General features: G+C 42.3%; 1 protein-coding gene across 1 annotated transcript in view; it reads right to left on the bottom strand.

The window, feature by feature from the left end:
• The window catches only part of TRPM1 (transient receptor potential cation channel subfamily M member 1), a 136,628-nt gene extending 124,611 nt beyond the window's left edge, over positions 1 to 12,017 (bottom strand). Inside the window, exon 1 of the mRNA XM_073303660.1 lies at positions 11,940 to 12,017. Within this exon, the coding sequence (XP_073159761.1) occupies positions 11,940 to 11,996 (57 nt within the window). The 5' untranslated portion in view covers positions 11,997 to 12,017. The remainder of the gene's footprint in view (positions 1 to 11,939) is intronic.
• Between the last annotated feature and the right edge of the window lie 2,103 nt (positions 12,018 to 14,120).

Raw genomic sequence — 14,120 nt, 5'->3', positions numbered from 1 at the left:
TTTTTCCACAACTAGCTCAGAAGCCATAAAGGACAACACACCAGAAGTAGCAGCCATTTTTACTGTCATATAAGGCCTGGTCTACACCATGGGTGGCGGGGGGGAGGAAATTGATCTAATCGCAACGTCAGCTATGAGAATAGTGTAGCTGAAGTCAGCGTCAGTGGCCGCTGCTCCCCCGTCGACTCCGCTTCCGCCTCTCGCCCTAGTGGAGTTCCGGAGTTGACAGCAGAGCGATCGGGGATCAATTTATCGCGTCTACACTAGATGTGATAAATCGATCTCTGATAGAAAGATCACTACCCGCCGATCTGACGGGTAATGTAGACATGGCCTAGGAGAGTTAGCCATTTATCCATTTTCACAATAGATATGGATCTATTTTTGTAGAGTCCTTCCATTCAGTGTTTTGCATAGCCTCTATAATCTTATGAAATCCAGCTGTGAAGACTGCTGCAGAGCTCTAGGCAGCTGAACTGAATCTTCATTCTAGAATAATATGAATGTATTTACATTAGCCATTTTCATTTGCACTCAGTTGTCTCTTTATTCAATATACTTTAGCAAGTGGCTTTAGCTGTGGAAGAATTCATATATTCTTGGGTAATTGACTTCTCACCAATAATGTCTTAGACAATTAAGGAAATTAGTTATTCTATTTTCCTGACAAATTGGCAAACACCTCGAGGCAGGATTAAATGCGCCCTGGACCATGCAATATAGCTGACTTTAATATGGTTGCAATTGATGTAACTAAGAGCACCGATTAGTCCCCAAATTGCAACAACAAACGTTCTCTAGGTCTCTAGGTTCCCCCTTTACTTAAGTTGTTGCTAGAGGAGGCCCAATAAACTACTATTCCCCTTCTTCTTTGGCATGGTTAGGAAATAGCTGAATGTCTGGTTTCTTCTACTGCTTGTTTGCTAGCAGACTGGTATGTAGGCCTTGTTCCACTCAAATCCTCTGGAGAGCAAGGTGATCAGCTTAGCTTCCATTTCTTCTATAAAGGGACAACAAAGTCTTCCCCATTCTTGCATCTCACTACAGCCCCCCCAATCCTAGAGCATACCACCATTTGGGAAACCCAGCTAGTGTGTGTGTGTAAGATCATTCCTGAATCTCAGTCTGGGTACATAGAGACCTGGAAGAATGACGTCTGATCAGAAGAATATTAAAACAATCTTCTGGAGAAATGGAGAGGTGTCACCTTTGATCAGATGAGTTTTGGTAGGATAAGTAGCCAGCTCATTCCCCCAGCGGTGAGGAATTGGGGCCATGTCTGTACAGCTCAAAGTCTGGTTGATATTTTGAAGTTGTATTATGAAAAACTGCTCTCATGAATTCCTATAGGTATGTCGCTCCACCATCGCTGACAGGTCCTGTCACAGCTACACACCAGCAGGCAGATACATGGGTGTGCTTAGGCTTCAATGACTTGATTCAGTTGCAGACACCTGGGAAAAATGGGTGAGCTGTATCCTTAGAATACCCATTTAGCCGACTCCTCTGAAGGGAGCAGGGAAGGCAGGAGCAGTGGAAAGTTGCCCAAAACAGAATAAAAGTGACCAGGAGTTTAAATGAGGGAACACACAGGAAGGCGGGCTGTGATGTGGGGCAGACTGGAAGATAAAGTGTGGGACGGGAAAGCAAGGTCACAGAAGCTGCGTAAAGACTCCATGAGAGAGAGAGAGACCATCACTCTGCAGGTAACAGTCTGCATAAGGCATGGGACACCTTGCTTGTCTTTCTGGACACCCTGAGGACTGTGACATGTGTGTGGTGTTTGTTCTGTATGCTCTGTACTCTCCTGTGCTTTGTATGATTAAGTATAAAGTAAAAAGGATAAATTTGTTCGAAACTCTGAGCAAAGTGTCTCTCAGTGTGTTAACTGCTTCACAACTGCTGCATGACCCTGAGAGAGTTAAACTATAAGCAGAAACGTCACATCTTTTGGGTATGTTTAAGTACCAGGGAGTCTGAAGGGTCATCGTTGTGCCCAGGGCTAGGCAGCTGGAAAGTGGGTTCCTGCTCTCAGAATGAGGTGCTAGACAGTAGGTCTGCACCCTGAGTGTGTGCCAAGAGACCCGGAGCTTGGGACAGTGGCTGGACTCCATTCAGGCTGTCTCCAGGGGCCAAAACTCCCTGGGAGGTCCAGGGACACAGAGGCTGGGACTCCCCTCACAGAAGTCCTAGTGATTGACACAAGGGGGCACTTGCTAGGATCTGTGACACAATGTAAATATGCTTGTTCTAGACTGGGGGGTGAGATTAGACTACTGAGCCAGGACATTACATAAATAAGCGTGTGACTGTACAGAACCATTATCAAGCTGCTGTACTGACTTTTCTGGATCATTAGTATTACAGTAGCACCTGTAGGCCCCAACCAAGACTGGGGCCCCATTTTGTTAGGTGCTGCACAAAAACAGTAAGAGACAATCCTTGCTTCAAAGAACTTCCAATCTAAATAGACAAGGCGGGTGAAGGGCATGAGGGGAAACGGAAGCACAGAGAGGGAAGGTAACTTGCCTAAGGTCACATAGCAGGTCAATGGCAGAGTTGGGTATAAAACCATCAACTCCTGTCTTCCAATTTAGTGCCCTATTAGCCCACATGGCTTCTTTTAAGTGGATAGCTCTGTATCAGTTTACTCTCACCATTCTATCACACCCCAAGCATCTGAAATTTTCACCGAGTCACTAAACCTGCCTAAATGACAGAAATCCTCATTGTCTGAGGCAAATCATGCCGGTGTGGAACTTGAAATTAGAAAGCATTTGAAGTAATCTATTCCTAATTACAATGATGGTTAATTGCTATTTAGTCATAGTTTGAACAATGGAGAGCAGTAAGTCCCCCAGTCAATACTTAATTGCAAGATCATCAGCAAGCTTGTATTAGGATATGAGACATTAACCATTTGTGAGCAAAATACTGCTATCAAGCAAACATTTGAACTATTTTTTAAAAACTTGGAGAGATATGGGAGGGTCTCTTCTGAAAACGTGTCACAGACTTGTGCTTAAGTCTCCTCCAGTCCCATAAGCATTTTCTAAGACAACAACAGATGAAAATTTGTTAACATTTATATTGCAAAATATTTTTTTGCTGTATTCATGGCCATTGTTTGTCATCTAGCTACTCCACATGTCAAATTCTGGGACAACCCTTCTATAAAACCACATGCATCAAAGGGAGAGTGCACTCAAAGTGTTCTGCCCCGATTTTGTCTCCACCCAGAATCACGAGAGTCAAGTTGGTTTGCACACCCTGAATGATAGGAGCCATGAGGAGGGATTTGTAGGCCAGAGACATCAGAGTTGGAAGCATGGTTTGTGCTTGTTCCAAATCAGAGAAGGAATTTCTGTGGAGCTGTGCTGGGGCCACAGCTAGCAAGACTATAAATGCACATTTATGCTACACTGGCTCTGAGCCCATGTATGCAGCAGGCCAGAATTTAGCCAAATAGTTGAAAACAAGCAACATTATTTCACACTTTACAAACAGATTCTGTCACTTAAAGTTGAAAGCTTTTTATGTATATATTCTACTCAAGGGTACAGCCAACGTTTGTATTATTTGAAGAGGATATTATTTAATAATTATATTAAAGTAACATCCAGTGGCCCCTGAGCCAGGTTTGGGAAGTCACTGTTTTAAGAGCTGCACAAACACACAGGAAGACTTACTCTCAAGGATAACTCAAACCCATGGTATCTTCACTGCAAAATCCTGGGAAACCTAGCTGTCAACTTGACAGGAGGTAGGAATGTAAGCACACCAAAGGATGGTTTAGAAACGAAATATTTTCCACCACTGAGAATGGCATATGGGCTTTAACTATCAATTCAGATATATTTCTAATGAAAGCAATAGCTCTGTCATGAGTTCTAAGGAAGTAATTTTTCCTCTTAAATGTCTGAGTGGTAACTGCTTGTACATAGGCGCTTTAGTAATCTCATTGTCTGCAAAGCCACTAGTGCTTTCATCATCATGAGCCACCATGCTGGTTGGCTGAACAGTTTTTAGGTTCAGTTTAAGGATTAATATTCCTAAATGGTGAAGATCCCAATCACTTTTGGTCATTAAAGAGGATGGTTTTCTGAACAAGCAGTATTATGATCATTGCTTGCTTGCACCACTGCACACCCTTACAGCATGGCTACAATGTTTCTGTTACCAAAACCACAAGTTTACCTGTTTCAAAAAACAGTTCACCTTTCAATGACATTGGTAAAATAAGGAGGAGTGTCAACTCTAATTCTACTTACCAAAATTCTGCCCACCTAAACTGGCCCTGAAATTACAACTGGAAAAAATATTCTCTACTTCCTGTCCTAAACTCCTGCCTATGAATGCTGTGAAGTATTAAGATTACTGCATTTCAGTGTTGTATGAAGTAATCCCTCTGTATGCATCATTTGTGTATCAGTTTAATTTTTAAAAGAGAAATAGAACCCCTTGGGATGCAAGGTGCTAGATAAATGTATGAATTAAGTTCCACACAGATGGCTAAATGTTCAGGAAAACTTGCAGCTTATTGTACTGCTATTTGTACTGCTGAACAGCCTGCATTCACTGTAAATTGCTGACCTCCTATAGTATTATTCCCAGATGTATCGATTCGCCCAAATGTTCCTTATTCCAAGCCCATGGCAACTCTACATTTGCCAAACCTGGGGCTCTGACATACTGAAGAAGGTTAATTTTTACAGCTTTCAGCAACACCCAAAATGTCTCATTCATAGAAAGTCCTGGTACCACATGTTATATGTGAACAATAATCTATGGGGAAGGTTGAGGTTAGAGAAAAGTGAAGGGGTTACAGCTATAAAATTTACAAAATATTGACTCAGATCCCATTCTGACACATCATATCTTCAGCCATAAACTGTTTGTCCCTTTCTGGTAACCTGTCATCTTCATGCTGGGTATATATTACTTGCAGTATGTCCATACAATGTACTATAGAATTTCCACAATCTGCTGACTTTTAGATCATGGGACTGAAGCAATCTGGTAGGCCCAGGGGAACCTGGTGATAGCCCAGAAAAAACACTATTCCAATCTCTCTCTCAAACAGTCTTTAAGCACACAGGGTAACACTCGAAGTGGTATCTTAAATTATTTCCATTTCAGAGGGCATTTATTGTACACACAATGCATCAAGGAGTGTCATATTAGGGACATTAGATTTGACACTCCAGACTGGATTAATAGTCCATCAAATTTGGCATTCCGTCTCTGGCAGCAGCCTGTGCTTCAGAGGAAAGCAGTCTTGCAGCATAATTCACCTGGCCAACTGCGCAATGCTACCTTAAAACATTCTTTTTCAGTTCCTACTGTGATCAGCTGGTACCTTGCAGCATGAACTGATATTTACTGGACTTCTAAAACACTTGTCTAATTTCTTTGAACATACAAAATTGAAGGACATTAAATACTAAATTTGACTGTTAAATTGATCCAATGCCTAGACAAACAAGCAACCAATTAAATGATTCGGTATAATCCTCTCTGCAAAGTATTAGAACTTCAAATGATGTTCTTGGCCAAAACATCAATTAGTCCCTTTTAAAATCCAGCTACAGTATGTGACTTTGCTGGTGAGATTAATTGATCAACTTCCTACATAGGCAAATCTTCCCAGAGATGCAGGAGAATGGGAGCAAAGGGGTGCGAGCCATACTTTTTACTTCCTGGTGGCTTAGAGCTGGGGCCACATGATGGTAGGCAGAGTTTACTGTTCCTTTGAAAAGGAGCAGCCTGTTACCCTGGGTAGTTTATTCTCCAGACAGGATCTCACAAACTAGTTGTAGTCTGGGGTTCCGACCACACCCTTTTGGGACCATGGAAGGCCAGCTGGTGTGGAAGCTCAACGAGCCCCCTAATATTTCCTGAACACTATGTAATATATAGATCCTACCTTGCTGTACTTGTGTGCGGGGGAGAAAGGAAGATTATCCCCAGGTCATCTTCCCATTCTCACCACTGAAAACCTGTGCAGCACAAGACAGTGGATGAGCCTTCAAGTTATTGAGGTAATTGACCCCAATATTTGTGAGAAGAGAATTTCAAAGTCAGAACCAGGAGTTTTTATAGAAACTGAATTTTAAGTGTACAAGTGTGAGTATCTGTGACAAAATGCTTATACAGTGACTTATCTGATGACTTATCTGATCCATCATAACTAAGTAACACAACTCTAATACCAGGCAGTCACCGAGAACTGCTCCCAATAAACCTACAGAGTTAATCTTTTAAAATAATCAAATAATGATTACATTTGAGGAAATCACAATCCACTCACAGATAGTTCATCAGCAAAAACAGAGGCTGAATTCACTGGATATATTATTTTTCCCCAATCTCTTTCTGTGCCATTTTTAATAGAACTAAAAGCAAGCACTGAAAACTTACGTAATTGAAAATTACCAAGTGCAATTAAGCTCCTTTAATTGATCTTTCAGTAGGCAATTTTAAAACGTTAATAAATGTACCACAGATTCATAGATATTTAGATCAAAAGGGACCATTATGATCATCTAGTCCGACCCCTGCACAATGCAGGCCACAGAATTTCACCCACCACTCCTGCAATAAACCTCTCACCTATGTCTGTGCTATTGAAGTCCTCAAATCGTGGTTTAAACACTTCAAGGAGCAGAGAATCCTCCAGCAAGTGACCCGTGCCCCAGGCTACAGAGGAAGGCGAAAAACCTCCAGGGCCTCTTCCAATCTGCCCTGGAGGAAAATTCCTTCCCGACCCCAAATATGGCGATCAGCTAAACCCTGAGCATATGGGCAAGATTCATCAGCCAGAGAGCTAGGCCAAACCAGTGATTTATTCGCAAGGGGACCCAAAGACATTTCCTTATCTAAACTCTCGTTTCCCTGGTTTAAACCTGTAATTTGTTCCCAGCGAGAGGAAGTACTGATCCCCTCCTATTTTATTTTGACTTGTATAATTATTTGCAAAATATTTATGATAAAATATTCATGTTGGTCTGCAGCTTCAAGAAATCTTTGTATCTTTTTACTCTCTGGGAATTACCTATGTAAATCACTGTTTTGGCTTATGCTGTTAAAATAAAAATTAGATGTGTTACCTCCAATAGAAGTTTGAGTTTTGATTTTCAAAGCAGTCTAGGGGATTTAGACAGATATCTTAAGACTATATCTCAACCACGGTTTTATTGTACACATTTTTTGTAAATGATCTGATGGCCTTCACAATTTGATACCTAGTAACAGGGCAGAGATGTGAGGTATGAGCCACTAAAGCATTGCTAGCAACCCTACTCAGTGGAAATCCAATTTCCAAAAGCTTGTGTTGGATACATCCCTATTTAGAAGTATTGACCATGTTCACAGACATGGAGATAATGAGTTTTCAAAATTAGAGGTGAATAGAAAAGAATATGCGGAGAGAAGGAAAGAAGCAGAGTTTCAGTAATATAATTATATCCCAAGAGCCAGGGGAACTGGATCATGTTCAGTACATTTGAAATATTTTTAGAACAAGTCAGTGGGAATGGGATGTATAGATAAGTGCACTGTATAGTGTCAACACATGGCACTGGAATTTACTAGCATAATTGCGTTAATGGGAGTTACATGCAAACTGCTGTATATCCAGACAAGATGTTTCCTCATAGGATAATTTTGGAAATTTTAACACTTAAGTACAGTAAATTCATCCAACACAACAAAACAAGTATTCCTTTGCTGAGGCACTGCCATTCTTAAGCCACACCCAGGATATTTACTTTTGGGGTAGATTATGGTGCCCTTATTCACATTGAGTAGTATCTTCAGGGGAACCACTTGTGGAGTAAGACAGTGCTTTTCATGAATAAGGGTATCAAAATCTGGCCCTTTGACTGAATATAAGAAGTTGGGACAAGTTCTGCCACAGTGGTAAAAGTAAAGAGTTATTGTATAGATATTATTCCACAGAAGTCCTCTTCACTTTGTCCTAACTTGTTGAGCAGAGCTGCTGGGCATTTTCCTATTACTATTTTTATTTATGTGTATTGCGGTAACACTGAAGATCCCAGGCATGGACCAGGACCCCATTGTGCTAGCGACTGTACAAACACTGAAAAAAAAGACAGTCCCTGCCCCTAAGAGCCCACAGTGGCAGGTGAAATATTCCTTATAAATCTATATATCCTTCAACCACTTCACAAAAGTTATGTCATTTCAGAGCTGTGATTTCCAACCTCAGGCTGAAACAACTAAATCCCAATTTAAAAAAATCCCTACCTAGGACCAAAATCTGAGATTAGTTTTAAATCCACACCAGAGTTAAATTTAACCCCTTCCTGGTTTCAGCTTTTCCCCAGCTGTAGCCTCACCTAGAGTTCCTACCTCAGGACATTTCATCCCATATCTCAGATCTCTTGTCTCTAAGCCACTTCCACCTCCCTTGTATGCTATTGGAATAATGTTTCATCTGCCTCAATTAATCAGCTGAACCCATTTGAGCCTCTCTTGGCAGGTTCAACACCATCTGCATAAGTCATGCTTTCATATAGATCAAGGAAAATTTTAGCAAACACTGATAAGTGATTCTCTCTTGAAAGATAAGTCATAACTTGCCTACAATAAATATTAAAAGAGAGTACAAAGAAATTCAATGAAAAATCTGAAATCCTAAAATTCACAGTGCTTCTTAGAGTATTATAACTGTAGCATTGCAATTGCAAGTTCAACTTTGTTACAAAAAAATCACAATGTATTTTCCCCTCTATCCTTGATTGGCTTAACCTAACGCCTATGATAAACATGGTCAGCAGAAGCTATTTTCATCTAGGTATTTCAGTTTGAGCTTTTAGTAATGGAAAATTAAATTATATGTTTGTAATCGTGAGATGAGCTCAAGGACTTTTAAAAAAAATGTTGAATGCACCTGTGGTAAAAGACATTTGCTAAACAGTGGATGTTTATTGTGGATTTCCCTTACCAATTTTACAAGGTTAAAGAGCATCAGCATAGAAAATGAAATTGCAAAGGGGAAAAATTTACTTTTTTTATTCACTTTTTTCCTTTTCCACTATGGTACCATATTAGTCAGCAAATACCCTCAACTTTATCAGTCTACCAAAAATTCTCCTCACCATTAACTCTGTGTATCCACAGTGCATAGCATAATGAGGCTCTGATCCCAACTGATGCACTATTATACACAAATAATAGGCAATTATAATGGCAAGGCCTGGCATGTAGATTTTTATGCTTGGGATGGTAAATGTCCATGATAGTTCTGCTAGGTTTCAATAGATACAATAACATGTTGTTCTGCTTCTATTACAGTTTTGTACATATCACCAGATGTGAAGGCTTCATTCCTCTCAGTTTTCTCTCAGTGTGACGTGTTTGGGAGGCATCACACTTGAGTACCAACTGCCCTGAAGGGCCCAATCCTATCCTATCCTCACTGGTAATCAGGACTGTAATCGTTTTTCACCTCAGCCCTCTCTTTCTCGATCCACACAGATCATGTCTAAAATTTCCTGTTTTTTTCTCTGTACAAGATCTCTCAGATCTATTCTACTTACAGCCACTCAAAATGCTGCTGCAAAGACTCCCCTCTGCTCTGATGCCTCCAAAAAAATCTTGACAACGATTAGGTAGCTGGCATGCTGTGGCCACTGCAGTGTGATCATGATCACACTGATCAGGATCATCTTGTTCTTGTACCAACTTGTTATCTCATCTTACACTAAGAGCTCTTTCCCTGTTGCATGTTTCTATAGTGCCTAACAAAATGGGGCTGGGGCCCCTAAGTCCTACCACAATACAGATAATATTAAATGGTCCTTAATGGTTCTCAAAATTCCATAAACCAAGGCCCTTGATTTCAAGTGCAAGGAGAAGTCAGTCTGCTGTTGTGGGGCTCCCCTAGGCCAAGTATCCTGTCTAGCATCCACAACTGACTACAAGATACACTACCCAATACACAGAAAGATGGCTCTGAACAAGGACACTTTTCATACCTACTTAGCTGCCTCCATCTGTATTGCTTGCAGTGTAGTTGTAGCCATGTTGATGTGACTAGAGTGACAAGGTGGATGAGGCAATATCTTTTATTGGACCAACTTCTTTTGGTGAAAGAGACAAACTTTCACGCTTACACAGAGCTTGATCCAATAAATGATTGTGACAGGTTTCAATCAGTCCACCGAGCCCCTAGGGGGCGATGGAGAGCTATGGTCTCACGGGCAGGCCTTCGTCACACCTTTCGGGCCCCGGGGAGCCCCAGCCTGAGTCTGCGGCACGCCCCTCCGGCAGGGGAGCCCCGGCCCGAGTCTGCGGCGCGCGATTCTGCTACCCAAGGCGGGTTGGCCAGGGTAGGGGAACGCAGGCCCGCCCAACTCCACTGCGTTCCAGCCCAGGGCTCTGACAGTGGCGGGAGGCGAAGGTCCCGCCGCTGGGTCAGCAGGGAGCCATCTGCGCCCCGCTGACCAAATACACCCATCACACGGTGCAGTTCTGCCCCTGGGCTACTTCCTACCCGGTCTCTCAAGCGGGCCTCTCTGGTCCCTCCAGCTCATCCGGGTATTCAGCTGCTGGCAGCTCCAGCTTTCCCTCTGTGTCGGGCTCATGCTGGCCCGGGTTACAGCCTGGCCCCTCCAGGTCCTCCGGGTACTCAGCGGCTGGCAGTCCTGGTCGCCACAGGCCTTCCTCCCGGTCAGGTTCCTCCTGGCCCAGGGCCTCCTCTGGGTCGGGAGCAGGGTCTGGAGGGAGTAGCCTGTGTCTGTCTCCCTCCCTGGCGCTCCTCTCACTGGGCAAAGGGCCCTGCTCTTTGTACTTCCTGTCCCACCCCTCCCCTTCCGGGGATTGGCATAAACTTGGTCTGGCCCCACCCACTCAGGCCAAGAGAGTGGCTCTTTACTCTCTGGTTTGGAGGGAAGCCACCCTGGCTCCCTACAATGATATTACCTCACCCACCTTGTCACTATTTGTATTGATGATCTCCTTCCTCCAAGAAGTCTCCAAACCCACTTTCTCCCACTTCTGCCCACTACTTTACTTACTTTCACTCCTTTACCAAATTCTATGCATTTAAAATTCACCGGGCAGCAGCAGTTGGTTTAAAAGGAAAAGCTGCTGGGTTACAGGAAAGGAGAAAGACATTTTTCAAGACTTAAACTGATTCAACCATTGAGAAAAGTTCCAGCTGAGTTCAGAAACCCTGGGAAATCATGGTTTGAGTCGCTTCAAATTTGCTCCAAACTAGCTCGCCAATCCAGTCAAAAAGTGAATTAAAAAATACTACAAGCATAAAAAAATAAACACATCATCCCTCACCACTGACTCTAACAGCTCATTCTGTAGTTGCAAGTTAATCACACTGAGAAGCTGAACTTAGAGATATCACCAGGACATTTCATCCAGCTCTTGTTTTTTCTTCAGTTCACATACTACACTGTACACCGTAAATAATCTAAGTATTGATTGTATTTCTTATAGTATCTGCATGATTTTGACCCCGTGAATCATATAAAAATCACTTTAATATATCAGTCTCCCCATCAATTGCATATTGATTTAGCATCAACACAAAATAATCAATATTCATTAAGACATTATTTCACACTTTTGATAGCATCAGAGTCAAACCCTTTTACATGAAAAACTTCCCTCATCTTAGCTGCCTAAAACACAGTGTGTGCGTGAGAGAGATTGGGGGTGGGGTGGAGGGAGCTTGGGAGGGGGAGAGAAAAATAACTTTCACAGGAAGAAAAATAGTCATTGGCGCAATCAATGCAATTAACATGATTGCTGCCTTCGTAAGTGACAACAATACAGTGGGACGGAGAGAACTGATCTCCTTTATGTGGTGAAGGCTCTGAAATAAATCTGAGCAGGGAGCAGAACATCTCTCCAGCCATTTGCCTCCTACTCCATCCCTCAGATAACTGCAGACTTACCTTTTGAGATCCAGATGCCGAGCCCTTTAGTGAAGTGCGTTTGAAGGAGCCACTCATCCTCCTTAAGGAACCTGTGAGCTTCCCTCCTCTTCCTTTTTTAGTTCCCTGCTCCTTACTCTCCATGTGTGACCTACCACCCTGCCACCAAGGGAAACTCTAAATGTATTCATATAGTCTGAGCTGTCTTCACTGAAACCAATGATCAGCAAATTATAGCTAAAACTCAGAAAAGACACAGCTGTGTACAACCAAAATCAAAGCACAAGAACATGAGAGTCCTGCTCTGATCTGCACCCTGTTACAAGTGTTACAAGCCAGGCTAGAGAAGCAGAAAAACAAGGCAATGCACTGGTACAAACTGCTGTCCCCCTCCCTCCTTCTCTACAGACTCTATAATCAGGCTTAATGCACACAGCTCCTGCAAGCTATGGTTTTTAATGGATGGAGATTTAATAAATGGTGATTGAAGGTAAATCTACTTTAGAAGCAGCAGCCCGAAAGGTTTTTTATTCATGCAAAGCATGGAGCGGTCAGATGGAAATGATTTTGGTATCAGCAGAAAGGCACATGAAAAGAGCAGATGGTCCTCAGCAGTCTATGGGTTAGAAGCCTGGTGGAATGTTCAGGATGGCTGTTGATGGGAAAATTGCCTACAGCAGATCTAGGGGTGGAATGCCATGAGACAGACAAGCTTTCAAAACCCTCAAGGTCACAAGCAAGTGTAATGTTAGTCAAGTAGCAGGTTGTGGAGAATGTGGGATTAGTACATGTAACTCAGTTTACCTCTTTGATATTATTCTGTCCGACTGCATAGACCTAAATCAAAGAAGGCTGTTTTGTGGGGCTGGGGTGGGCACAGCAGTGGAGGGGAATGGATGACAAAATGCGGGTTGGGGGGAAAAAATCAAACAATGACCAAAATATGTTCTCTTGTTCCCTTAAGGGACCTTAAGAACTGCCATTCTGGATCAGACTAATGGTCCATCAAGCCCAATATCCAGTCTCTGACAGTGGTCATATGAGAGCTTTGGAGTGAGTGTACGGACCAGGGCCATTGGAGTGATCTAGCCATCTTTCCCACCCAGGTTCTGGCAGTCAGAGGTTTAGGGTCATGACACCTTGGCTAATAGTCATTGATAGACCTATCCTCCATGAATTTATCTAATTCTTTTTTGAACTCAGTTATGCTTTTGGCCTTCACAACCACCACTGGTGTAGCAACAACTTCCACAGGATGACTGTGCATTATGTGAAGTAGTACTTTCTTATGTTTGTTTTAATCCTGCTGCCTATTAATTTCATTGAGTGATTCCTGGTTTGTGTGTTATGTGGTGAGGTAAATAGCACTTCCTTACTTGTTTTCTCCACACCATTCATACATTTATAGAACTCTACCATATCCCCTCTTAGTCATCTCTTTGCTAAGCTGAAAAGCCCTAATCTTTTTAGTCTCTCCACACATGGAAGTTGTTCCATACCCTTGATCACCTTTGTGTCCCCTTTTCCAGTTCTATTATATCCTTTTTGAGATGGGCAACCAGAACTGGACACAGTACTCAAGGTGGGCAAACCATGAATTTATAATAGAGTCATTACAATAATTTCTGTCTTATTTTCTATCCCTTCCTCATAGTGCCTACCACACTCAGCCTTTATGAGTGCTGCTGCACATTCAGCTGAAGTTTTCAGAAAACTCTGTGCTGTGACTCCAAGATCTTTTTCTTGAGAGGAACTATTGATTGGGGAATGCCCACCTGCCTGGCTTCAGCCTAGAGACATAGTCTAAAAGTGGTTGAACCACAAGGTTCTGGCCAGAGAGGAGTGAAACCTATCACCAGCAAGGTGCACTTGAGAAGGACTAAGGGGTCTAAAGAGCAGCTTGCCCTGCAACTGTGACACAGGTGAATGAGAGAATGTGATAGAAGACTACAAAATTAGAATCAGCCCTCTAGACTTTATACTTGTAAAGTGAAATCTCATAACATAAGCTAGTCTTTCTTTATATTTTTGTTAATTGATCTTTAGAGCATTTTATGTGTCACTGTAGGGAGGTCTTGAGATGCACGGAGATTAGAATCCATCTCCCCACTGAAAATTATTTTCTGATCTGCTGAAAGGGGCAAAGTTACACAGTCCACTCTACAACTTCTAATTCTTAAAATGTATATTCTTCCCTCACAC

The sequence above is a fragment of the Lepidochelys kempii genome, chromosome 10 (assembly GCF_965140265.1).
Source record: "Lepidochelys kempii isolate rLepKem1 chromosome 10, rLepKem1.hap2, whole genome shotgun sequence".
Lineage (NCBI taxonomy): Eukaryota > Metazoa > Chordata > Testudines > Cheloniidae > Lepidochelys > Lepidochelys kempii.
Note: the sequence above shows the minus strand (reverse complement) of the source record. Positions and strands in the feature narration are given on the sequence as shown.